The 25,392-nt window shown below is 50.8% G+C and overlaps 9 protein-coding genes across 9 annotated transcripts; 4 read left to right on the top strand and 5 right to left on the bottom strand.

Annotated features, from left to right (window-relative positions):
• Positions 1-98: 98 nt before the first annotated feature.
• BDV14DRAFT_188813 (MBL fold metallo-hydrolase) lies at positions 99-1,342 on the top strand (the record flags this gene model as incomplete). Its single annotated transcript, XM_073771122.1, has 3 exons — positions 99-457; positions 528-668; positions 742-1,342. The coding sequence occupies 3 exons, from the start codon at positions 99-101 to the stop codon at positions 1,340-1,342; spliced, it is 1,101 nt and encodes a 366-aa protein (XP_073629565.1).
• A 439-nt stretch (positions 1,343-1,781) lies between these two features.
• BDV14DRAFT_188814 (flavin-containing monooxygenase) lies at positions 1,782-3,523 on the top strand (the record flags this gene model as incomplete). Its single annotated transcript, XM_073771123.1, has 2 exons — positions 1,782-1,990; positions 2,071-3,523. 2 exons carry the CDS (start codon positions 1,782-1,784, stop codon positions 3,521-3,523), a joined length of 1,662 nt encoding a protein of 553 aa, XP_073629566.1.
• Positions 3,524-3,627: 104 nt separating this feature from the next.
• BDV14DRAFT_207905 (Zn(II)2Cys6 transcription factor) lies at positions 3,628-5,777 on the bottom strand (the record flags this gene model as incomplete). Its single annotated transcript, XM_073775269.1, has 2 exons — positions 5,614-5,777; positions 3,628-5,562 (listed from the first exon to the last, which is right to left on the bottom strand). The coding sequence occupies exons 1-2, from the start codon at positions 5,701-5,703 to the stop codon at positions 3,628-3,630; spliced, it is 2,025 nt and encodes a 674-aa protein (XP_073629567.1). The 5' UTR covers positions 5,704-5,777.
• Positions 5,778-6,063: 286 nt separating this feature from the next.
• BDV14DRAFT_188816 (flavin-containing monooxygenase) lies at positions 6,064-7,957 on the top strand (the record flags this gene model as incomplete). The annotated part of the gene is made up of 3 exons (XM_073771124.1): positions 6,064-6,403; positions 6,456-7,069; positions 7,118-7,957. 3 exons carry the CDS (start codon positions 6,064-6,066, stop codon positions 7,955-7,957), a joined length of 1,794 nt encoding a protein of 597 aa, XP_073629568.1.
• Positions 7,958-11,316: 3,359 nt separating this feature from the next.
• On the top strand, positions 11,317-13,137 carry BDV14DRAFT_170900 (uncharacterized protein). The gene is made up of 3 exons (XM_073768294.1): positions 11,317-11,519; positions 11,587-11,822; positions 11,898-13,137. The coding sequence occupies exons 1-3, from the start codon at positions 11,496-11,498 to the stop codon at positions 12,895-12,897; spliced, it is 1,260 nt and encodes a 419-aa protein (XP_073629569.1). The 5' UTR covers positions 11,317-11,495; the 3' UTR covers positions 12,898-13,137.
• Positions 13,138-13,416: 279 nt separating this feature from the next.
• BDV14DRAFT_37848 (putative RNA helicase/RNAse III) lies at positions 13,417-18,476 on the bottom strand. Its single transcript, XM_073776651.1, has 6 exons — positions 18,284-18,476; positions 18,210-18,238; positions 18,114-18,162; positions 17,642-18,036; positions 16,513-17,592; positions 13,417-16,444 (listed from the first exon to the last, which is right to left on the bottom strand). Exons 1-6 carry the CDS (start codon positions 18,386-18,388, stop codon positions 13,540-13,542), a joined length of 4,563 nt encoding a protein of 1,520 aa, XP_073629570.1. The 5' UTR covers positions 18,389-18,476; the 3' UTR covers positions 13,417-13,539.
• Position 18,477: 1 nt separating this feature from the next.
• Positions 18,478-20,136, bottom strand: BDV14DRAFT_37807 (uncharacterized protein). The gene is made up of 4 exons (XM_073776650.1): positions 20,041-20,136; positions 19,788-19,803; positions 19,351-19,640; positions 18,478-19,302 (listed from the first exon to the last, which is right to left on the bottom strand). Exons 1-4 carry the CDS (start codon positions 20,050-20,052, stop codon positions 18,814-18,816), a joined length of 807 nt encoding a protein of 268 aa, XP_073629571.1. The 5' UTR covers positions 20,053-20,136; the 3' UTR covers positions 18,478-18,813.
• A 668-nt stretch (positions 20,137-20,804) lies between these two features.
• BDV14DRAFT_170907 (putative cell wall organization protein/glutathione transferase (Gto3)) lies at positions 20,805-22,220 on the bottom strand. Its single transcript, XM_073768295.1, has 3 exons — positions 21,719-22,220; positions 21,171-21,635; positions 20,805-21,104 (listed from the first exon to the last, which is right to left on the bottom strand). Exons 1-3 carry the CDS (start codon positions 22,127-22,129, stop codon positions 20,943-20,945), a joined length of 1,038 nt encoding a protein of 345 aa, XP_073629572.1. The 5' UTR covers positions 22,130-22,220; the 3' UTR covers positions 20,805-20,942.
• Positions 22,221-22,316: 96 nt separating this feature from the next.
• On the bottom strand, positions 22,317-25,136 carry BDV14DRAFT_170911 (anoctamin family protein). Its single transcript, XM_073768296.1, has 5 exons — positions 24,956-25,136; positions 24,743-24,899; positions 24,384-24,672; positions 23,877-24,308; positions 22,317-23,831 (listed from the first exon to the last, which is right to left on the bottom strand). Exons 1-5 carry the CDS (start codon positions 25,035-25,037, stop codon positions 22,575-22,577), a joined length of 2,217 nt encoding a protein of 738 aa, XP_073629573.1. The 5' UTR covers positions 25,038-25,136; the 3' UTR covers positions 22,317-22,574.
• Positions 25,137-25,392: the final 256 nt, after the last annotated feature.

Below are 25,392 nucleotides of genomic sequence, written 5' to 3' on the forward strand. Positions count from 1 at the left end.
TCACTTCAACCCGCTGATAAATCTACAGAAAGTTCACCAGAACATGAGGCAAAATCGAGAATAGAATAGCTATACAGACAACCCGAACAGCCACAATCATGCCCCAGCCCAACACCAACAGCACCCCCGTTACCATTCCTCCCGGATCCCCCATAACAGTCAAACTAATCAACCCCGTGAACTTCGGCCCCTCGCACCTGCACCGCTTCATGAGCCCAGCAGTCCCCGGCCTCGAAACATTCGCGCGTAACCCGTCCTTCTCATTCCTCCTTGAGCACAGCTCCGGCCGCAAACTCGTTTTCGATCTGGGGATACGGAAAGACTGGGATGGTTATGCACCAAAGATCGCGGAATATATTCCGACGACGGGGTATCGGATTGAGATTAAGAAGGACGTTATGGATGTCCTTGTTGAGGGTGGGGTGAAGCTGGATGAGGTGGAGGGTGTGATTTGGAGGTGAAGAGTTTCTTTTCTCTTTTTGCTATTCTGGAAATTCGGCTCTAGATAAAACTGACAATGGACCTAGTCACTGGCATTGGGATCATATTGGAGACCCATCTACCTTCCCACCTAGCACAGATTTGATTGTTGGGCCGGGGTTCAAAGATGCTATGCTTCCAGGGTATCCAGCGAATCCAGAATCTCCTATCCGAGAGAGTGACTACAGGTAAGTCGAAGCCTACCCTTTCCTTCTCCCTCAATGGCAATAAAGACTCACACTAACGAGTAGTCGAACATAGTAACCGGACTCTCCGCGAAATCTCCTTCTTCCCAGGCCCCCAAAGCCTCCAAATCGGTCAATTTCGAGCATACGACTATTTCGGCGACGGGTCCTTCTACCTCCTCGATAGTCCCGGGCATGCTATAGGGCATCTTTGTGGGTTGGCACGGACGACAGGAAATTCAGATACATTTGTCCTACTAGGCGGCGATATAGCCCATTACACGGGGATATTCCGGCCATCGACGCTTCTCCCACTCCCGACCGAAATTATACCTCATCCATTTTGCCATACAGGACTTGAAGATTCATTTTGCCCAGGCGCAGCATGGGAAGAACTGCAATTTTCACGAGGCCGAGCTAAAGAGCAGAGTTTATTCAACCCAACATTCGGAGACAATATCCCGCTTGCGATAGAGACGATTCGCCAATTACAGGAGCTAGATTGCGATGAGGATATATTCGTTATAATCGCGCATGATTTTGCTGTTAGAGACGGTGTACCGCATTTCCCGGAGAATTTGAATGATTGGAAGGAGAGGGGATTGGGGCGGAAGTTGAAGTGGGCTTTTTTGAGAGACTTGGAGGGGTGTTGGAAGGACAAGGGATTGATGGGGTAGCCATCTCTTGAAAACTACACTTACATATCTCACAATTTCGCGACACGTATCATTGTATCCCAACCAAGTCTATCACTGAAACTGAACTGTACTGCTCGCCCCATGTTCGGTCTATGGATGGGGCCTCGGATTTCCTCTTTGGGATAACCGGCGTGGACCGCTGCGGGTGCCACAATCCGTCCGGCCCGGTCCAAAGCTAGGGAAATGCGGGGAAGCTTCATCCTACCTAGTATTGCAAACATACGCTATAGATTATTACTAGCCATGAGAACCCGATCGGCAAATCTAAGTGGGCGGTACTACGTACCAAAGTCAAGTTGGTTTCGACGGGGCATTTTCTCTGTCATATACACCTTGACCCTCATACCATACTATTATCATTACCTGCACTTACGGAAGAAGAGTATCAGACTAGCGCAGTGCGCAAGCCACCTTCAAGATGGGCAGCATCGAACCCCCACACTCAACATCACCCTCAACATCCCAAAATGCAGATCTAGACTACGACGTCCTCATAATCGGCGCCGGTCTAAGCGGTATATACAGCCTGCACAAAATGCACAAGCTCGGCCTCCGCGCAAAAGTGCTAGAAGCAGCCTCTGGACCAGGTGGAACATGGTACTGGAATCGGTATCCGGGAGCGAGATTGTATGTGTGTCCAGCCTCTTCAAATCCCTGAGACAAGCGAAGTTGAGTGAATCACTAACAGGTATATCTTGTGCGCGCAGCGACTCCGAATCCTACAGCTACATATTTTCCTTTTCCCCCGAGGTCTTGAAGGAATGGACCTGGTCTGAGCATTTTGCTGCGCAGCCGGAGACACTTCGGTACTGTGAGTTTCTTGTTGATAAGTTCGATCTCAACAAGGATATGCAGTTTGATACGCGCGTCACGAGTGCAGACTATCAGGAACAGACCCGGGGTTGGCTTTTGACCGATGCAAATGGGAAGAAGTATACCTCCCGCTGGCTAGTCACAGCAATGGGGATCCTAAATAATTACACGATACCGAATATCCCGGGTGCCGGGAGTGGCATATTCCAGGGACAGGAAATGCATACGGCGCGGTGGCCACATAGTTTCGACCTGAACGGTCTCAGAGACAAGAAGGTTGGTATAATCGGCACAGGCGCGACGGGGATCCAGGCTATACAAGAGATCGTGAAATACGCCGGCCATTTAACGGTCTTCCAGCGAACGCCGAATTGGAGCGCGCCACTTAATAACAAATCTATATCTCCAGAAGAAATGGATGAAATCAGAACTCAATACCCCGAAATATTCAAGCGGTGTCGCGAGAGTTCCTCGTGCTTCATCCACAAATCAAATCCCACATCTGTATTCGACTTCACAGTCCAAGAAAGAGAGAAAAGGTGGAACGAGATGTACGAGACGAAAGGGTTCGAGAAGTGGCTTTCGAATTACAAAGACATATTCACCAATCGAGAAGCGAATGCGCTATATTCAGAGTTTATCGCGAATAAGATCCGGTCCCGCGTGAAGGACCAGACGACTGCGGAAAAGCTCATACCGAAGTGCCATGGTTTTGGAACGAAGAGGGTTCCGTTGGAGTCGGGGTACTTTGAAGCATTCAATCAGCCGAATGTGAGCCTGGTCGATGTCAAGAGTGACCCGATAGAGCGCATCACCGAAGCCGGGGTCAAGACAGGCGAGAATGAATACGACCTCGACGTCCTCATCTACGCAACGGGTTTCGACGCCGTAACGGGCTCATTCAGCGCAGTGGATTTCCGCGGCGTGAATGGGGTTAAACTATCTGAAAAATGGAAAGATGGGCCGCGGACGTTCCTTGGGCTGTGGGTTCAAGATTTTCCGAATATGATGATGGTTATGGGGCCGCATCAGATGTTTGGGAATTTTCCGAGGAGTATTGAGTACGCTGTGAATTGGGTCAGTGGGTTTATTGAGTTTGCGACTGAGAAGGGGCTGAGCCATGGGGAGTGCACGGGGGAGAAGGTAGAGGAATGGACGGAGCATGTGCATCAGTGTGCGGAGGGTTTGTTGGCGAACGAGGTCGATAGCTGGATGACGGGGGTGAACAAGAATCTGAAGCATAAACAGAAGAGGATTATTGCGCGGTACAATGGGCCTGCGCCGGGGTACAGGGCGAGGGCCGGGGATGTGGCGGAGAGGGGCTACGTGGACTTGAATTTGGCATAGGGCAATGTCTCTGATCCTTTTATGTTTGTAGTCTAATGAGGGTGGGCTTGCAGATGAACACGTTTTGGATAATGAGTAATCTTTCTTCATTATGGCCTGATAGGTTACGTGAACAGATTTACATCATCAAAATTACAATCCGAAAACAAATCCTGAAACTGGACCATGGTATCCGGAAAGATGTCCTCGAAAGGCAAGTCGTTTGTCTGAGGTACAAGTAGTTTCTCAGCAACTCCACTGGTCTGCGCTGTGGCAAAAGGAAAGTACTCGAGCCAGTTGATTTCAGTCATCGGATTATCGCCTACTACGTCGGCTCTATCAGTACCCGTCACCGGTTCAGGGTGCGATGCTCTTGGCTGGGGCTGCTGGTCACTATTTGATAACGAGAGCAGTGCCTCAGCGCCGGCGGCGGTCGGTCTGAGACGCTGGAAACCGTTATGAAAGATATTTGCCGTCGGCCACATCTTTCTCAGCTGGTCGACAGCCAGCGTCAGTATATCAAGATCTTCATTTGCAGGCCCCGCGAGAGTATCTACGCGGGTAGCTTGTAGAAGAGCGATGAATGCCATGCTAGTATACCAGCCCGTAATTGCCATCAGGTAGTGGGTACCACCACGGGCGAGAATGTCACGAAATAAACGCGCCATGCAAGATGCTGCCAGTATAGCCGGAGGATATGCTTCTGGATGTGGCTGGTAAGGCTGCTTGAGGTGCAGCATTATAATCACCGCAAGGTAAGGTAAATGGAGCTGGTGGACATCGCGGTTGAAGTTCGTAGTTCTATCAGAATTTACAGGAAGTTTGAGGTGGGGAGGAAGCGAATTAACCCAAGAAATGAGATCCCGCGCAAGATGTGTTGGGAAATAATTTGTCGCGTCTGCACTTGGTCGATTTAAATATTTGGCTATTTTGCCTATTATGGCGCACAGCCTTACCCAGTATATGAATATCTCAGCCTTGAACCTCGCCGTACTGTCACTTTCCGCGTCTGGAAAATCGTCAAGGGTTGGCTCAGCAATGTCGCAGTCCGCCGAGTCAATGGTGCACGGTTTGCCCTGACAGATTGCTGTAAGGCGCTCCCTAGCAAAAGCAATCCACCATATGCGCCGGCGTATCAGATGTGAGTTGTGACTTGTAGGATGATTGTGCTGGGACGAAGCCGGTCCAGGTCCAAAAGAGGGCTGTTGATGAACGCCTAACTGCTGGCAATGTCGAATAACAACGGAGGTCCACCACCAGGAAGAATGTCGATGCAAGATAGACGGTGGCCGGGGACTCCACCAGTAGAATAGTGATATGGCTTGCAGTGACCGCACAACATCTGATTCCGCATCATCGTAGAAGAGGCTCCGAGCTCGTTCATAGTAAGCAGCTGGGCCGTCGTGTGGGATGACCGGTGGCCGAATATGGCTTCCGGCAACAGCCAGGGCATTGGCAAGGAGGGGTGATTGGGACAGTTTATTGACGTCAAGATGGTCGCGGTCGAGGACAGGACACCATGACAGACAATATTCCTGATACGTTTCGATGAAGCTTTGTTGAAGATCAGGGCTGGGAAGAAGGCGTACTTCAGGTGGTTGTTGAGCAAGTAACCGCTGTTCCTGACTGCGCGCATCGGCTTGAATCTCTAATTCATAGTAGCGCGACGACAGTCTTCGAGTCTCAGTATCATCGGTTCGACAAGTGGACGGGGAGAAGTCATCAGGTTCATTGGCCTGGTTCGGTTGCGCCTCTAGGGTGTCGGGGAGTGGAGGAACGTGATCGAAGTTCCATAGCCATTCACCCTCAGGTTCATGGACAGTAGTATTAAGTTCTGCATCTGTTCGTGCCGGTATTTCCGTTTGGGTCTGCGGAAGGTGCGACGGTTGCGCCTTCCTTCTGGCACCTCCACTGCTGTCCGGCGGCGTCAACGGAGTGCCGATGCGATTGTGTCGAGTAATGCGCCTCGATGGCCTCATGCGACATTCCTTGCCGCCCGTTTCGCAATTGGTGCAGTTGCTAAGACCTTTACCGGTACGAGTCTGGAGGTCACAACGAATCTATCACAATGATCAGTATATGCAATCTGGTCTCTTTAAAAAATCACGAACTTTCTTGCTATGGCAGATGGTGCAAGCTAGCTCGGCTCGTTTGCGCTTTGTTTGATGGCCTGTGAATTGCAGCCATGGAGTTGAGACCATGATGTCGACATGCTTTCGCAATAGGGAGGCCGGACTGAGATAGTGAGTCGGTAGAGCAGCTTCGGCAGAGTCGGTTACTGTCATGTTGGATGCGGGGGTGGAGAGACTTACCCCGGCTCCTTTGTTCTTGGCTACGAGAATCAATCAACGGGATTGCCGACTGGGCTCGTAAACAGCCGGTATGATCCTTCGACGCGGTAATCCCGCAAGGGAAACCCTAGGTCCCCCTCATCGCTGTGCTGGGCTGTAATGGTGAGATATGAGAATTCCAATCGTAAGAGGCTTGGGCCTATTTTATAAGACTTACGAGGCAGATATCGACCTAGGTTGCGCAGAAATAATCCACATCGCAACATTTCAATGGCGATATCTACAGAACAGCAGGCCGCAAATGGCCATGGATATGCTAATGGCACCGAGAACGGGGTTCATATTGAGTTGCAGCATGGGTTTACAGATCCAGAATCTTTGCCACATCCTCGATCCGTCCCGTTGAATCCTCAGTATGGTTATAAGCCACGCAAACTGCGCGTTATCACAATAGGCGCGGGATTCTCGGGGCTTCTTATGGCGCATAAAATTCAGCATCGCTTTTCTGAGCTTCAAGAGTATGTCAGCCATAAGATATTTGAAATGCGAAGCGATGTCGGCGGAACCTGGCTTGTGAATACATATCCTGGAGTTCAATGTGATGTTCCTGGTGAATCCATCCAACCCTACAAAAAGCACAAAATAACTTACCAGAGATGCAGCACATATTTACGCCTTTCCCTTCGACCCAAACCCGAATTGGACCAAGTTCTATTCCTCCGGCGCCGAGATACAGACATATATCAAAGACACGGTTAGAAAGTGGAATCTGGACCGAGACGTCCACCTCAATACAAGGGTGGTCAATGCGCGCTGGTTGGAGACATACGGTGTTTGGAAGATTATTGTCGAGAAAAATTGTGTGCAACGGGTTGAGTATGCTGAGATACTTATCTCTGGACAAGGTGTCTTGTGCCATCCATCGTGGCCATCTATCCCAGGACTACATGACTTTCAGGGCAAAATTGTGCATTCGGCGCGGTGGGATCATGACTTTGACTACTCGCATAAGCGCATCGCGGTTATTGGTAATGGATCGTCTGGAATTCAGATCACCCCCCAGATGGCCAAATTGCCCGGTACAGAGGTTGTCAATTATATGCGCTCGGCTGCTTGGATCTACTACCGGGTGCCACCCTCAAAGCACCTAGGAAGAAACACAGACGAGGTCAATCCGATGTACTCGGAGGAGGATAAGGTGCGGTTTATTGATGCAGAGGTACATCGGCAATACAGAAAGGGGATTATTGATCGGACAAACAAGGCCTTCAAGCTGGTACGAACGCTTGCCTATACGGTTAAATGCAAGGCTAATTAAAAGCAGTTCCTGAAAGGCGAGAACAACGAGGAAGCAGTACACTTTGGCACCGAGCAAATGGCATCAAAACTAAACTATGACCCTGAACTCTGTCGCAAGCTCATCCCAAAGTGGGAAGTTGGCTGTCGCCGAGTGACCCCAGGGCCTGGCTACCTCGAGTCCTTCTCACGACCCAACTGCAACCTCAGCGACAGCTCCATCACCCAGATCACCTCAAACGCAGTCCACACAGCCGACGGCAAAGTCTTCGAATGCGACGTTCTAATCTGCGCAACAGGGTTCGACGTCTCGCATTGCCCCAAGTTTCCACTCATCGGCCTCAACGGTGCAAACCTCGCTGAGAAATGGGCCGACGAACCAGAGTCATACCTCTCAGTTGCAACAGCAGGATTCCCAAACTACTTTATATTTACCGGACCCAACTCACTGGGCGGACACGGGAGCCTCGTAGAAGCACTCAACTGGACAGGCGACTACTTGGTCAAATGGATCAAAAAGATCGCAAGCGAGGACATCAAGTCTGTTGTTCCCAAGAAGTCAGCAGAGGAAGCTTTTGTACGGTATGGCGATGAAGTCCACAAGACGATCGTCTGGACAGGCGGGTGCAAGAGCTGGTATAAGCGGAATAAAGAGGGTGGACGGGTGACGGCGCTGTTTGGGGGTTCGGCACTGCTGTTCAATCGGCTGATTAGCGAGCTAAGACCGGAGGACTTTGAGATTGAATATCGTAGTGCGAATCAGTTCAGATTTCTGGGTAATGGGTTTTTGGAGTATGAGATGGACCCAGAGAGTGATCTCGCTTGGTATGTTGAATTGCCGGAGGGGTTGAAGGGGGACAGTGTATAATAGCCTTATTCAAGAGCAGAAAGGTTTCGGTCAAAGCATTGGAAAGCCAACTCATTCGAGCATGTTTTGTAGAGTCAGTGCATACTATGAAGATCGGGAGCGTCGTCAAAACCAACGGCTCGGCTATCCACTTCTAGCTCGGCATACAGAGATTGGGTGTATATGTTCCTGGTCCCCCAAATCCATTCTGAACCCCTTTCTACTGTGACTCGTAGTGTCCTACCTGAGAACCAAACTGAAATGACCATTTCCACAACGATGCACGCCTGGCGAAAATACAAAGGCAAGCCCAGCCCGGTAGCTTTACCCCATTACCCCGTTGACCTAACAGCCCACCTGAGATAAACACTCACTAATAAATTAAACCCAGGTCTGGGAAGAGGTCCCCGTCCCCTCCGTCTCTGAAGAAGGTCTTTTGGTGAGAATACTGGCAGCCGGTGGTACGTATAATGCAGTATCTATATCCACACCTCCATCTGAACGTTCGAATCATAAGTCAGAAGTCCTCCGGTTGATGGTGGGCAATTTGCTGATCTGGTCCCAGTATGTCATAGTGATCAGGCCCTCCTTGACGTCGAGGATAGGCCCCAGTTTAATGATGTTTATACGCTTGTATGTACCTATCTACCTACCTGCTCTTTCAAAGCACCATTTAGGTCTTCTTCCCTGAACCTGACAACGGCAATGGAAAGGGCCACGAAGGCTGCGGCGAAGTTGTGCAAATAGGCTCGAAAGTGACGGATGACCGGTTTAGCATTGTATCCAGCTAGGGCCTTCCGTTCTTCCAACAGCTCTTGGCTGACTGGCGGGTTTACCTAGGGAACCAAAGTTGCCCTTCTCGCTGTTCCCGGCTGCGACCTCGATACATGCCCGGAATGCACGCGCGATCTACCACAGCTATGTGTCCACGGTGTGCACCATGGGATCGGGCAAGATGGGTTTCATGCGGAGTATGTTGCTATTAATGTGCGCGGTGTTGTGCCGCTTCCTGACGGTCTGAGCCACCACCTCCACTTATCCGACAGTACCATATCTCTGTATGGGAACTGACTGGGTAAATGGAACCATAGGTATACCCCCCGCCATCGGCGCAATTGCAACCGACGCTGTGACGACAGCTTACCATGGGATCGTTCGGCGCGCCGACGTAAAAACACACGAGACGGTGTTTCTGTTTGGTCTTGGTGGATTGGGCTTTAATGCGCTTCAGATCGTTCTACGCCATATTGGTGCCCGCGTGATAGTGTCTGATATTAGGCCCCAGAAGCTAGAAGCGGCAAGGGAACTCGGTGTTCCAGAAGGTGACATTGTACCAGCCGGAACTCCAGTCCCTAAATTCATATCTGAAAAGGAGATAAAAATAGATACAGTCCTCGAATTCGTCGGTTCCAAACAGACATTTGCAAACGCGCAGAGGATCGTCCGGCCCGGCGGGAAGATCCTTTGCATCGGGACGGGAAGCAGGGTCAACGAGCTCGATATGAAGAATGGGATTCGGAAGAGGTTGAGTTTTATCTTTAGTTATGGCGGACAGTATAGTGATTTGGAGGATGTGCTTGGATTGATTAAGAAGGGTGTACTCGAGCCTAGAGTGCAGACGAGGGGGTTGAAGGAGTTTCCGAGTGTATTGAAGGAATTGAATGAGGGGAGGGTTGAGGATCGGGTTGCGCTTTTACCGGGGATGTAAGTAGTCCTATGCATTCAAGCGGTATACCTACCTCTATGTGAATCGGGACGCTTGTCTAGTATGGTGGACCTATGGTACTCGCGTGCTGCTGATAAGCACAATAGCATTGAACTAGTACTTAGATCCCTTGCCAACAAAATACACATGGAAATCTAGAGTGTCATTTCTTTCATTAGGGGTCTTCTTCAAGCCGTCCCTCGCGCAGGGCCACGGCCAATGGGTTCTCAACCTGAATGATGCCGTGTAAATTGCCACGATAATTAGCTGTGAATAATTCCAGTATCAAGCATACTTAGCTACTGACTTTTCAAAAAGAACAACTATGTTGTAACGGAGTAGTCGTGATGTTGGCCGAACAGAAGAATATCAGGTCGATTAGAGACGTACGGTGCTGATGATTCCTGGCACCTGTGGGATGTCAAGATCAATGTTTGTGTATTTGGTCGCGCAGATGAATAGTAACCTAGCGGCGAGAAACTGATCACTTGGATCCTCACTCTGAATACAAGCATGAAACGTCAACTCGGTTCATATTCCATGTGCCGTGCCATTGGCTCTGGGTACGTACCTTAAGGAGTACAGCTAAGTCCGGGTATTCCTCCTCTACAAAGATCGTTTTTGCCGTTGGGGACAGCAAGATAACATTGCAGAGACATAGTAGAGCGATTTGACTTGTGGGGTTTGGTTGAGAGCCAAACGAATACTGGCGCAGAATGGAAAGGGCGCGTCTTGTTGAAAGAAGCTCCAGACTACCACCGTTGACAATGTGACTTCGGAGTTTCTCAAGCTCGTTGACGATGTCTGCATACTCCGTTAGTTCGAAATATGACCAACCTTCAGAAAGGCTGTAAAACATTCCTTCGCAGGCTTCCTTCGGTTGCTGCAGATTGGAGTCCATTTGTTTATGGGTTCATCAATGGGATCTGTCTGCCCTAGCCCATGTCAACGGTTTGCAACAGCTAGTGGGTTGAATGCCAGACAAAGGCAACCCTACCAGAGCAGGGTCATGATATATCTAGGGTATTCATGGTATCTATCCGCTTGGGTTGTTGAAGTGGTCGAAGTACCGCACCCTGGGCCCAGCAACAAGTGGTCTGGCGGACTCACGTGGGAGCCAGATCAGAGTTCAAGCCTGGCGGTTGCAAGCCAATTGGGATGATAGAAATCTAGGATCAACAGCACTAGGCGCAATGTTCTGGCGAATCCAAAGGCCGGCGACAAAGCACAAACGTTGGGTTCATTCAACCTTACCAACTTTGATAATAGGTCGACTACGAAGGGTGTCGATGTATTCTGGTAGCACTGTTGGATCAAACATCCTAAATCCTGATTATTTGGTGGTATCTCGAGGCTCAATCTAGCATAGTGGTTATGGTAAAGCACCAGCCAGTCTAGCTTCTTTGAAGGATGCTCATCACAGTGATTGCCAGTTCTGCTCTTCCTTATGCCACTCAATGCGAGCAGAATACCCTTCTCCTTGTAGATCCAGCTCCTATGAACTCAACAGCACGCTCCGTCCAAGAATCACTGGCTCCTTTGTTTCTATAGAGGAGATGGCCGGGGAACGATCTATGTCGCCCAAATAGGAAGGTGACGTAATGCGGCCACATGTCTGCCTCAGGCAGCAAGGTTCACTCCACACAAGCTCACATCACAACCTTAACTGAATTGATGTCCAACACCACACCTGTCACTCTTTTTCTTCATTCTTATTCTGCCTGACTTCCGTCCCTAATTTTCTTCCTTCCGACATGACCTAGATCTGCCACTCTCTACTTTCTCTTCTTTCCTACTCCTACGTTCCTACGACCTTCCCTACGTACCTAGCCACCTAAACACCAACCACACGTCATGGTCTCCCTCTGGCCATTCAAGGTAACCCACCGCCATCGCCTTCACTATACTCTCTTATCTAATTCTGACTTGCTTCGCTTTGCTACAGGCCGAAGACAACTCCCCCGCCTCCTTCGAACGAACCCTCTCCACCCTCTCTACAAAAATCACCCAGACCACCGCCCGCCTAGACTTACACCGCCAACATGCGCGCCGCTTCAAGGCCCTCTGGACCCTCTATACGTCGTTCATATACCTCCTTTACTCGATTATATTGGCGCTTGTGCTAGGGTGGGAGAATTGGGGGGTCAAGGAGTTTGCCGGTATTCTTGGGGGGCCGGTGCTGTATGTCACTCCTTCCTGACTTGCGCGGGAGCTGTGGCTTGTGAAAATGCGTTGCTAATACTGGGTTTATTGTAGAATTTATGTCGTTCGCAAGGGCGCATCGCTATATTTCGAATACCGAATCAACAAGACGAGACTTTACCTCGAGAGCTTGGAGAAGCAGCGCGATGAAACGATTGAGAAGTTGAAGGTTGCGACAAAGTATAACTCTACTCAACAACTGTTGGAGAAATACGGAGGCGACTCGCCGAAACAGGGCCGCGGGAAGGGCGAGCAAAAGGGGAAGCAGGAGGGTGGAAAGCGCAAGGCCTCCGGACCTCAGCAACCCCCGCAGGGTCAACAAGTCCAGCGAACTGGTCTTCCTCCTCCTCCAACGGCGAATATCCGTCGGCCGCAACAGCCACCGCAACCGCAATCACCTCCGCCCCAGGGACACCCATCCTCTCCACAACCATCTCCACTCCCTCCTCAACAACAACTTCCCCCACCACCCCCAGGCTTCGACGACCCAGGCTTCGCCCCCAACGCCTTCTCCAACCCCCCTCAATCACAACAATACATCGAGCACTCCCGCTGGTACGACCGCCTCCTCGACGTATTGCTCGGCGAAGACGAAACACAGCCCAAGAACCGCGTCGTGCTCATCTGCACCAACTGCCGCCTTGTCAACGGGCAGGCCCCGCCTGGTATGAAGAGTCTCGAGGAACTTGGACGGTGGCGGTGCGGTGGGTGTGGTGCTTGGAATGGGACTGAGAGTCCGGCTAGTAAGGCGTTGGGTGATATTGGTGTTGGTCTGGGAAGCAAGACTTCAAGGGGTAGTAGTGGTGATACCGGTGAGACCGGTTCTGTGTCTGATGCTGGTTCTGTTGGTGCCGAGCATGCATCTTCTTCTTCGGGTGGGGATGGGACGTTGACGGATGATGGAGTTATTATCTCCAAGGATGAAGATCAGGAACAGGAAGAAGAGGACGGCGTTGAGTCGCAATCTTCCAATAGCGCAGACGCACAAGAAGAACCTGAGCCCGCCTCACCACCTGGCCCGAAAACAAGATCTCAGCGGAAACGAAGGGGCTAGATTACCACTTCCCTAGTCTGGTCAGGCCTGATTTGAAAACCGAACGAGTTGCATTTCGGGTTGGTTCCATTTGCTTTACTTTACTACTTTACTACTTACTTACCACTTTGCTATACTTCTTTCCTTATCCTGTCTATCTCGTTTCTGTTTGTGGAGCGTTCTTTATGTTCTTTTGTTTTCTTTGCTCAAATTGAGGCTCAATGCATATCAACCGGGACGCCGGTTTTGATTGTTTCAGAAGTATCAGTGCATGAATGCGTATCTGTACTATGTAGTCTGTAATCTTTACTTGCGGGTGCGTTGTAAAATGATTCCAGGAGTCAAGCAAGAGGAGCAACCCCCGACTCCCAATACACTAAACCTAAGAATGATATATTCTCGTACCGTAGAGATTTAGATTTAGGATTACGAAACGCAATATCAAATTGGATTACAGTCAGCACTTGTCTGTCTGGTTGTCCATGTAGTCTATTTTATGTACAGGCCATGAAATCTTTCATAAATCGCTCGATCGCTTTGCTCTATGCGGCGCAGGAAATGATGCAGCAGGTAGATAGATGTGATGAGAGAATGAGGATGAGAGGCCGATGAAAATGAGTGCGGTGTTGCCAATAGTTGAATGATGACCAGCCCTCCCTCATCCTACCAATCTCCCAGACAACGATTGCGCACCTCCATTTCCATCTCTACATCTCCATCAGTAACAGGGGCATTATTCTCGTTGACTGGATCGTGACCGAGAGCCAGATCCTGGTTTAGCTTGCGCTTTGCGTTTTTTCCTGGTCTGATTTCCACGTCCTCTAGAATCTCTAGGACGGCCATTGCTGCGCGAATCTCCGCTTCGTCCCTGCTTATACATCCGGTTACGGTAACCTCGTCGCGTCCAAGGCCCAGCCCGGCGAGGGAGATGGTGCAGCCGTGGATTAGTTCTTGTGATTCTTGTTCAGCGTCTGCTTCTGCTTGTGCTTGCACTTCTGCTTCTACTTGTGCTTCTGCTTCTGCTCCATTGTCTTGCCCCCGAGTATAAGTGCCGGTAACAGCGTCAGGAGATTCGTCAGGATCGGTATCAAGGTTTGGGTTTTCGACTGTTGGTAATTCTTGTTTCTGGCCTGTCCCAGTCACTCGGAAGGATTTGAGCCTGAATCCCCAGGGCTGCTCCTTCTTGCCCTCATTCTCATTCTGCTTTTTTGCCTCCGCTGAAACCCGCGAAGCATGTCTCGCCAAAGAAACCGAAGCCCTCTCTATGGGATGGATAATGTCGATGGCCCCGTCCAGGACTCTGCTCGCGTAGCCCACCAATCCCAGTCTCTCGATGAATCTCCGACAAGGGGTGAGGTTCCTCCCCGAATCCACGTATATTGCGCCAATTATGGATTCGATAATGTCGCTGAAAGCCTTGTTGGGGTGCACCGCTGCTAGTGCAGAATAGGGGAAGGCTTTTCCGGATTTGAGGGCTGAAAGTATCTGGTCCCGGAGCTGCATGTGACGGGTTGAAGCGGTTGTTGTCGCTGCGTGAGTTTGCATCTGCGTGAGCATGAGCTCAGATGAGTGTCGCAGAAAAGAGTACAGATGCATGGTACTCTGCAACTGTTCCACCTCGCCATCTGTCCTAGTTGAGGGATGATATTCCCCAGCCCAACGAAACTCCAAACATAAAAATCCCAGAAGGTCTCCATTGACGAGCGCCGCCTTAGTACGAGTCATTTGGTGCGCGGATAATTCTCGTGGATGAGATTGGATAGTCTCCACAATGAGCATATCAAGTACGGCGTCACCAAGAAACTCCAGCCGTTGGTAAGACTGGGTTGAGACGTCACGATTGCACGAGGGGTGGGTGAGGGCTTCAAGAAGAAGTGAGTTGTTCTTGAATTTGTACCCAATTGCCGATTCTAGAGGGCCGTAGTTTATTAGGCGCGGATGGGATGTGTTTGTATCCATTTGGTCGACGAGATTGGATGGCGAGTCGGTAATTAACATTGGAGTGTCAACGTCGGCATCAAAATTGGTGTGACTGTCTAGTTGAGCCTCTGGCAGAAAAATATCGATCACAGCGCATGCCCTTTCGTGTCCACCGTCTACGTATGCAGCGCCAATGAGTGCTTCCACCACGTCCGCAAGGGCCTTCCTCGCCATGGGCCGGGTACTGTCCGAGTCAATATACTTATCAGAGATCAAGGGCGCCTCCCGCTTCCTGGCAAGAAACATCTCGGTAATGATGAACTTATCCAGACCAAGCCGCAGGGCAGCCCTTGCAAGTCGTCCATTTTGCACAAAGGTATGCAAGGCGCGCGTCAGATATCCCTCGTGCCAGTTTGGACGCGCGTAGTAGAGCTGCGATGCGACTGTAAACTTGAGGACTGAGTCTCCAAAGAACTCATAGCGCTGATAATCAGTCGGCTCTGAGGCCATGGGCGTAGTAATAGCGGTAATAATGTGCTTGAGGTTGGTAAAGGATATTCCTCGGAGAACAGTATTGCAAAGCTCGCTGGCAGTTAGAGCAAGTTTCAACCTGCTAAGAATCACAGCGATGAATCGGCCAAATATGGCTTCTTTTGCAGGGAGTCTGTCTATTGTGGAATTGTCTGCTGAAACGATGTACCTAGGCGTTGGCTCTGGAGAGTCCTCATCATCTTTAGTCTCTTTTTGGACGGGTACTACCGGCAACAGGAGATTTCGACGTTTTGGGTACCGACGACACTCAATCCCCAATTCGTTCCCTTGGTGAATCCAACGCTTGAAAAGCAGAAGCTCGCCAAAGGAGCTATTATTGCGCACAATTCCCATAGGGTTACTGCTGCGCTGGTTGGCCCAGACTTTCGATGCTGGCTGACGTCCCCAGTTTTTTTGTAGCCATGGTACTAACTCCTCCGGTGAGATGTCAGGAGCGAAGAGGGTGATGTAGTCTCTCCCCGGAGAAATAGGTCTGCTTGACGCAGCCTGGTGGTACAAGGCCGTGATGGCTCGCATGGTGCCGACGCTCCCGGCATTCAATGAGACGGATTCAACGGGACCAAACTCGACACGAAACGTCGTATCAGCATCCCACTTTAGATCAAGTGGTTCCAGACATGGGATTGGAGCCGGCGTAACCAGCCTCATCTGTGTCATTTCGTCATTCCGTCGAATAGTGATACGACAATGGTGCAAGTCGGGTGCCGCCCATGCATCTGCCAAGTCGCGCCACGGAACATACTGTTTTGAAACAACAGGGACAGCTGGTAAAGACTTCGGGACTTCAAGCGTAAAATCGCGGCTTTTCGTCAGTGGGAGGAGGTTGTCGTTGACTAGACCACGCCCGTGGAGCGCTTTGTATGCCTCAAACGCCGCTTCCTTTCGAGCCGCCCTTTCAGTCTTCCACCATGACTTACCCACAGCTTGCCTCACTGCAGGAATCACACAGCTCGGCAGTGTGACCTTGCCTTTGACCATATCTCCCGCATGCCGCTGAAAGGAGAACTCAGGCATCCAATCCATGCCACCTCTCCGAGGAAGTATGGCGCAGAAATGGTACAGATGTGCTATAGCGTTGTCGGCCGTTAGAACGGCGCTGTTGATCAAGTCAGCTTCACTGCGCAGATATACTGAAGTGGTCTTGGAATTATACGTGCAACGTACCCTGTAGAGGCAATACGGAACCTCGCATGAACATCCTCATCCAGATTCTCCAGCGCCTTGGCCTCCTCCACCTTTCTCCGATCTTCCTTGTACGCCTCCTCCATGACCTTTTCAATGTTCTCCCACTTTTTCAGCACATGATCATCTTCGTCCCTTGATAGGACCATGGCATACGTTGAGTGACGCCTCCTAGCCCGACCACGACGCTGGACAAACGATTTTAGAGTCTGCGGCTTATCGTAGCAGACGACCACGCTACAAGCACTAACATCGATGCCCTCCTCCAACACATCAGTCGCAACAATAAGATTCTTGCGTCCAAAGCGGAAATCATCGAGTGTGTCGCGTTGCATCTTCGTTGTAAGAAGGTCACCTAGCATGTCCTTCTTCTTGGTCGAGTTGGACATCCCAACAAAGCCGCCCGTTCTGAAGCGGTGCCGCGTCAGCGGATGGACGCTTAACAGGTGCGCAAGTACAGCAACGGTTGCTCTCTGCTGAACAAATATGAGGCCAGAGAATTTGTGTTTCTCGGTACTGAGTAGGAAAGATATCAACGCCTCGAACTTTGGGGAAATGGGGAAGTCTGCGGGATCCATCGATTTGGTGTCAAGGTCAGGGGCAGGAAGCCCGGATAATATCTTTGACAGATATTTTCGCTCATCGTTGTCAAGGTCCATGAAAGAATTATCGTGGATGCGGCCCCTCAATTGTTCGGTAGATGCCCAGATAAAGTATTCCGCAGCCCAGACCCCAAGTTCTTGATAAATGTGGACGACCCGAGCCACAAACTTCTTCAACTGATCGTTGCAGTAGGTATCTCCCGACTGAAGCACTTTTTGAAGTGCCGCGCCATCCGAAGGCTTTGCTCTTAGTCTCTTGACGTATGGGTCGTTTTCAAGCTTCAGCGTCGTGCAAGTCTCGATCAATGCTTTCTGCGTGGGGCCGAACAGCCATGCTCCCTCGGTCACGAGCGGTGTATACCAGATACGGCGCAGCTCAGGCTTATGGCTATTGTGAAGGAGCTCATGGCGGTGCGCTTGCGGCGTTATGCAAATCGAATCGAGATTTTTTTCAACAGTACTTGACCAGTCAGCGCACTGTCGTGTTGTACCCCGCACAAAGAACGTACCGCAACGCCTCCAGATCCCCCGCAGCACTAGCCGTGAGTCCCAGAATCCTCGGTGCAGCAGCCGTGCCATATTCCCTGACGGTGGGGTGATAGAATAGTCCCATAATCTTATTAGCAGGGTGATTCCGCGTACAGTGGTGCGCTTCGTCGAAGATAATCAGGCCCAGCCGGGATATCCTCACGAAGCCATGTGTCATGGCGTCGAGAAGGACAGCTGGAGTCGAAACAACGACTTGAATGCCATCAAGAACAGCGTCCCATACGGTTTGCTCGGTCCAGAGCTCGACTTTGTCGAGACCGGTCAGAGTACGCGTCCTGGCGGTCGGCAAGTGTTGTGCGATGACGCGGTGTTGCTGCAGGCAGAGTGCGACCGTTGGAGCTAAAAACCATATCAACTATCAAGGAAAGTGAGCCATTAGTGTCTTTGTGCTGTCCTGGGACAATGGGGAGAAGTAAGGAAGGAAGGAAGTACCTTTGAGGCGTCTGCATTCTCGAGCTCCCATGTGATGCGGAGAAGCGCGCTAGTCCTTGTCAGTGCGACATCCTAGTAAAAGATGGTAAAAGGTACATATGCGTCTTGCCGCTTCCAGTGCCCATCTAATAGTGTTAGTACTTTGTGCGCAGGATGGTCTGATTTCATACCGCGACAATGATATTGCGCTCCAAACTGGCCTCAAACATCTCCAGCTGGTAGCTCCGCGCCCGGAAGTCCGAGGGGTTGAGCTCCCCCGCGGGGAGGGAGGCCATTGCAGAAGATGATCATTCAATACCTATCAGATAAGAAAGTCATTTAAGGTGAAAGAACCGTGAGAAGAAGTTGAGGGTTGTTGATAAGATAATGGTGGGGTTGGGATAGTACTTATAGTGGGGTTGTCAACAACAAAGATCCGCGGAGTCAGCTGCCAGCCCGACAAGGCTGAGTCCATGCTGCAGATACAAATAGCATATTCTCTAATTGCTTCGATTTAGGGTTGAGTACTTGCTGATAAATTATACGGCTGGATCAGCCAAACAAAAACACCACCCAGGCCAGAGTCGGCCCTCATTCTGCGCCAGAAAACCCGAAAGAGAAACGGATGGAAATAGCAAACGCTGATACATAACACAGAGCCAGTCACGGCTGAGATAACACTAGTAAAAACAGCTTATAATGCATACAGATTGCGTTCCGCTCATGACACTAGCGGTAGTCCGTGGGTTGGGCCTTCCGTCTTTGGGGCCTCCGACGGGTCTGTGCCCTCATCTCCCCGTCCGCGCCGGGCTTGGAAATTGTTGTTCAAGAAAGCTTCTTCGTTCGGGTGCTTGCGCATTCCAAGGCCGGCTTCTGCTATGCGGTTCAACGAGTTCATGTCATCGTTGGCAATGGAAACCTGAGACTGGGGTGAGCCCTGCTGAGGGCCTTGAGGGGCACCCTGGCTAGGTCGAGTCGGCGGTTGGGGTACGGAGATCTCAGCTCGCGGTTGGCTGAGGTCAATGTTTCCTGGTAACTCAGGCACCTCGCCGTGGGAGTCCAGCAGTCGCGACTGCAAGTTGATGATGTATTCGCGCAGTTGATAGTTCTCCGACTGCAGAGCCTTGAACTCCTGCGACATGACCTCATATTCCTTCACCTGCTCTTCCAGCTTGCGGATATAACTTTCTTTACGCTGACGGAACGCTCTCTGCGCCAGTTAGTCCCGGTCTGCAAAAAAGGGGTCCAGGTCACGTACTTGTGCGGCACGGTTCTGCGCCGCGCGCTTTGAGGTTGACAGCGGTCGCTTGCCATAGCTTTTCGGTGACTCGTCGTCATCCGCAGGCTCTGACTGCCCCGTGGGTTGCGACGGGGGAGGGAGCATTGCTGCCCCGGAGATAGCAGGGTCGATGTTGTTCTGGTCGCGCGGGCTAGGGGCATTCGGTTGCAGGTGGTGAGGCTGTTGAGGAGGTTGTTGCGGACGCGGTTGCTGAGGGTGTGGTGCCAAGTGCTGGTGCGCAGACGCTGCTAACAGCGAGTCGTGGAGCACTGGCGAAGAATGTCAGTAGGAGTCAACAAATGAAGCTCAACAGGTTGTTTGTCGCAGGTCTCCGATCGCGGTCTGGCTTTTCGCCAGCCGGATAGACCGGATACCTCAGATTCTTGTACTCTTTCGCGACAGAGCTCATGGCTCACCTTGGTCAGCATGGTCCTGCGACAAACATCAGTCAGCATTATGTTTTGTCATGTTTTGATACATCGCGGAGTCCGACGCGACCGGCGCGCGCAGGTGAGGTCATCTCTCGACTTGCGCGTGGCGAGTGCCAACGGTGACGGTCGGCCTCGTTGGAGAGGATGACCAGGAGGTACTGAAGGGACGCGACAGGATAGAGGGCAGCTTGGTGTACCTCCGTCGCTGACAAACCGCGACGGGCATAGAGTTGCTTACCTGAGATTGCATATTGGATGCGCTGCTGGTACAGGCGTTTACAACAAGCTTTGGTGATCAGTCAACAAAACAACGCGCGCGACCTAGGGCGGAAATCACGGGGCAATGCTTGTCGCACGACGAGGGAAAGAGCAGTACAGCAGTATCGCGAGAATGGCGCAGGAGGGGGACAGGAAGATGTTCAGTAGAGAGGATGATGTAAGCACTGAAGTGCAGTTCTGGATCTCTGGGGATGTCCGACGCTGCTGACTGTTCGCTGACTGTACAGACGAGACGGTGTTTTGAGTAAAATTGAGGTGCCGAAGTTCTGGTCTCAGAAGGCGGCAGCTGACGTTATCGCTGCCTGAGGCAGAATGCCGGTTCAATCCCGGTGGCCGGATTCAGCAACTACCTTTCTGGCTCACTTATCCCTTGCTACATTGACAAATTTAACTTTCTTACTCATATATACATTAACTCCCTCGCTCGTATATAGTAGTGTCTTATCCATGCTTTACCATGTCTCCGGCGGGGATAACACCGAACTACATGCCTCGCTGACAAATCATCTCTTGGCGGTAGCCTACCGCCTCGGTAGTCCGAGCTGTGTGCACTGGCACAAGCATTACTAATAACTACTATGTGATGTATAATTTCAGACGGAGATAACGTTTCATACTCCGTGCAGCCTACCTACCTTCAGTCTATCTCTACCAGCTTACCAAACTACCTTAATGTTGAGATTAATACCTACATACAATGTTTTAGTAAAAGGTATCTCAATAACCGATCATCCATTGTTGAGGAAGAAGTTCCTGTAGTTTCGTTACCCGCACGCCATAGGCTATATCCTAAAATATATACAATCTCGCCCACTCCCTACCAGAATAACACAACCACCATAGTCCTCAACATCCAACTATCTAAGCACCCTCCAACCCGTTTTCAAACTTCAAAACATCCGGATGTCCTACCCCACCAACCTTAAGTTTACACCAATCCCTCTCAACCCCCTCCTCAATATCCGGCCACGGTCCCAGCGGCGTAATCGCCTTGGGGTTAATATCATAGTGGCTCTTCGTATACTGCAGACGCGCCCATCAGCAAATTCGATCTCGAAAATAGCTGTATACAAACAAAGAAAGACTCACGTTCTCCTTAATATGCTTAAAATCAGTCGAGACACGGGCAGCCTCAACCCCCCAATAAACCCCCCTCAACCAATTCTCAATCACCGGATAATCACGCCTAACAGTACCAAGATTACACTTGAAATGCTGCACATATACAACGTCGAACCGTATAACCGTGACATAAGCGAGGATATCCAGTTCACTTAGTTCAGAACCAAGGATATACGGTCCGCCATTGGCATGGATGATTTTCTCGAGCTTGTTCAGGGCGCCGAAGACGGGGATTACGTTCTTTTCGTAGTCTTCTTGTGTGCTGGCGAAACCGGCTTTGTAGACTCCGCTGCAGAAGTGCGGTAATAGCCAGGATGAGATCTTGTCGATGCGGGATTGGAGGTGTGGTGGGTAGAGATCTATATTGGTTTCCTCCGTGGGTAAATGGTCTTTGAATGCGTGCGGTAACCAGCGGAGGAGTTCAAGGGATTCCTGCTCTTGATTAGTACCAAGTCCCTCAACCCAATCCAAGGCACAGATATAGAAGGAGGAAAGAAAGTATATGGAATACCTACATTACAAACAATCCTGCCCCCCTCTCCATCCTGCGTATCCCACAAAACCGGCACCGAATACCTCCCCTTATACCCCTCATCATCCCGAAAATAAACCTTATGCAGATAATCACTCCCGAAGAGCTTATCAACCGTCGCATGCGGATACTCCTCGTTCGACTTCGGGAAACACCAGCCCGGCCAGCCCTTTTCGTCGCCTTTGGGGTATGGCTTTACGATGCTCACATCGATGAACTTGTCGAGGCCGTATAGGTGGCGGATGAAATTTACGCGGTGTGCGAAGGGGCAGAAGAGGCCTATGTACAAATGGTAGCGATTCGGTGTTGGTGTTGAGGGGAAGAGGGGGGAGGGGATTTTGCCGTGCCATGAATCGGCTGTTGCGCGTTGGTGGATGGGAGACTCTGTGGACATTCTGCGTATTGGGGCCTGAAAAGTTGAGAGAAACAGTTGGACTATGGGTACTATGTTGGGGTAATTGTCTGATATATATCGCGGATATACGGACTCGGAGTAGACGGGTACTGATGTCAGGGTGGGGTTGAGATGACGGGGTTAGCTCCACTTATGAGCTTATCGCGGGGGTAGGTACAGAGAAGAGGCGATCATATCTAATCTTGATCTGCCGCATAACCAGTCTAGGCACTATAACCGCAGTCTATAAGGATAACATTAAGAATATATACTAATCAAGAGAAGAAACAGTATGCATGCATGCGAATAACAATAGCTACCGCCGCTAACAACGCTTGCAAAGCGACAGAAAAGGAAGAGACAAAAAAGAAAAAGAAACAAGCCACACCGAGACTATTTGTACACCCCCCCTCTCTTCTCACAAATATATACACTACAGTACCGCTTACTGTTCCTTCTTCAAATCAGCGTCGGCCGAACTCTCAACAATCGAAGCCGCAACCCTCGCAGACTCCCTCCACCCCTTCTGCCTAAGCCAGAACCGCTCTTCAGCAACAGTATCATGCTTCGTCCAGCCCCGCGCATCATCCTCGAGTGACTTCCGTGTAATTTCAGAAAGCTCCATTGATTCGTCCTTAGCCGCGAGATCCTCTTCTTCGTCGCTGCTGCGCGCGCCAAGGGTAGACTCAAGGTACCGTTTGCGAAGCATGTACTGCTCCGTTCTCTCACGGCGGACATTGTGCGGTTCGAACTTGGCGATTGTGGCTTGCACGACGTATCGCACAATGAGGTAGAGATGTTCGGCGAAGAAAATTGTCAATAGCAGAGCCCAGCCTTTGATAGCTGAGGGCTCGCCTTTGGGACCGTGCGTGCTTGTGTTGAACATGTAGACTAGGGCTGCGCTTGTGATGCTGCCTACCCAGGAGAGGAAGCCGAGGGTGTCGAGCCAGGGTCCGATGGTGTCGACGCGGATCGGGGAGGGCCGCTTGCACTCGACGATGATCTTGAAGAAGTCGGAGCGGAGCTCGACCCAGTTGTTGACGAGGAATGAGCATGGGACGAGGGGCCAAATGGGGGAGAACAAGGCCAAGTAACCAAATTGAATGCACATTTCGCGGAGGTCGTCGGTGACATTGTAGTCGTCGCGGTCGGCTTCCTTGCGAACACGAGTGAGGAATTGGACTTCATCTTCGTGGTCGTCGTACGAGTGCTTCGGGGCCTTCTCGTTCTCGCCTTCAAGACCGGAGTTGACGCGACCAGTCTTCTTTCTCTTGTACTCCTTGTACTGACGAGCGAACTTTTGCTTCACAAAGGGAACAATGGTCTCCATGGCAAATCCAACTACCTGAGCCGTGACGGTGAAGTAGATGACCTGCTTCCGCAGACGATCAGGGTTGATAGTAAAGCTGGCATGATCGGTAGTGGTTGCCTTTTCCTTGGATACGAAGGGTCGAACTGTCAAGTGGAAGATGTCGAGGTGAGGAACGATGAGGCTGGCGAATGGAATGTAAACGAAAGCCGTCAGGAGGATTGGGAGGTACGATGTGATAAAGTTGATCACAAAGATCTTCTGCGTCAATGCTGTATCATACGCAGTCTCCGTCTCGTAGTTCTCGTAGTCATTCAGCTTTGTTGCGACCTTGACGAGCACTCCGCTCATAGTCGGGATTAAAGCCGAGAGGAGAATAGTAGGGATGAAGACCTAAGTAATTAGTTTCCGAGTAGTCTGGGAGTTCGGTTTACTCACCAAGTATGACTTTAACGGCCCAGTATACACCTCAGAGATGAAAATCTCAATAGCGAAGCAAGTCGCAATAATAGCACCTAAAGCAACGGCTGAGACCAAAGCAAACGGAACCTGAAGCAACTGCCGCTGCAGCCGAAGCGTTGCCGGGAAGATGCCTCTGACTTCACCAGTAATCTGATCCTGGACCTCGCGCTCCGGCTTGAACTCTCGTCGCTTGGACTTGACGACCGAAACGCCCTTGGTCTGCCATCGACAGCTGAGATCCTCCTCCTGGCGCTTCCAGTACTCAATGAAGATCACACCCCAAAGACAGTTGACGACGGTATAGATAATCGAGAATGACCCAAGCAACAACCAACAAGAGAACCCAAATGCCGCGGGAAAAAGGAGGAACCGGAAGTACGACTGCAAGAAGGCAAAGTAGAATCCGACCTGCAGCAAATATTATTAGCGTTCGCCCCGCTACGTCGAGAAAACGGCAAGAGTAGAGGTAGGAAAGAAACATACGCTCTCTCCAAACTTATCCCTAATCTGGTCCAAATCCTCCTCTGACAAAAACGTCTTCTGGCTCCAATCCGTCAAGTACTCGCGGTTCTTCGCCTCGTCGTGTAGCGGGAACACAGCTATAACATTCTTCCAATGTCCGTGCTTTGGCGTGATCCCGGCACCGCCAGTATCATGCGGGAGTGTAATCATATGATGGATGATGCGCAATCGCTCGGATTCGGTCTGCGGTTCGGCGGCGGATTCATCTTCGGGTTCGGAGCTGCGGACGCCATGGAGCCAGTCGCGAATTCTAAGCACAAGCACGATATCAATGAGACATTTCCAGACTGAGGAGGTAAATAGGAGGTAGGGTGACGCACCGGGACTGATAAATCGCCCTCTGAAGACTCTTCTTCCTCGAAGCACGAACAAAAACAAGCAGGTTGGAGTCCTCCCCAGGCCGGACTTCAGCCTGGAGACCAACCTCCCATAGCTTTCTCAGGAGCAGCTCGAGCTCCTCGGAGGCTGTGGACGGATCTAAAATCGTCAATGCCTACCCCTCATGAGCTCGATAATCGAAGGAGGGGACATACCGGTACTGGCATAGCTATACTGAATGACGTAGTCCGCATAGAAGTTCTGATGCGAGCCGCCCGCGGCGGAAGAGGAAGCCATTTAGGAACACAATGTATCTAGGTAAAGTAGGTGAAGAGAAAGAAGAGACTAGAATAGGTATAGAATACGAAGAGAAGACGATACTAGGAGAGAGAGTGGGTTCCCAAGCCACAGGAGGGAGGAATGATAAAAATAAAGGAGAGACGGGGGCCAACGTCATCGCAGTGGAAGCTTGGTCTTGGCGCGGGAGCCGATCAGCCCACTGCGCTTGTCAAGATTCAAGATCCCACCAAGATCTACGCTATGTCTGACGGCCTATGATCTCACTACGAAGTGGCGCATGCTGCTTGGTGGGCTTGTTTTTGTTTTGGCTGTGTCTCCTTGCGGGTTTACTGTACGTATTCATAATGGATGA

The sequence above is a fragment of the Aspergillus stella-maris genome (genome assembly GCF_047715825.1).
Source record: "Aspergillus stella-maris strain CBS 113639 unplaced genomic scaffold BDV14scaffold_18, whole genome shotgun sequence".
In the NCBI taxonomy this organism is placed as follows: domain Eukaryota; kingdom Fungi; phylum Ascomycota; class Eurotiomycetes; order Eurotiales; family Aspergillaceae; genus Aspergillus; species Aspergillus stella-maris.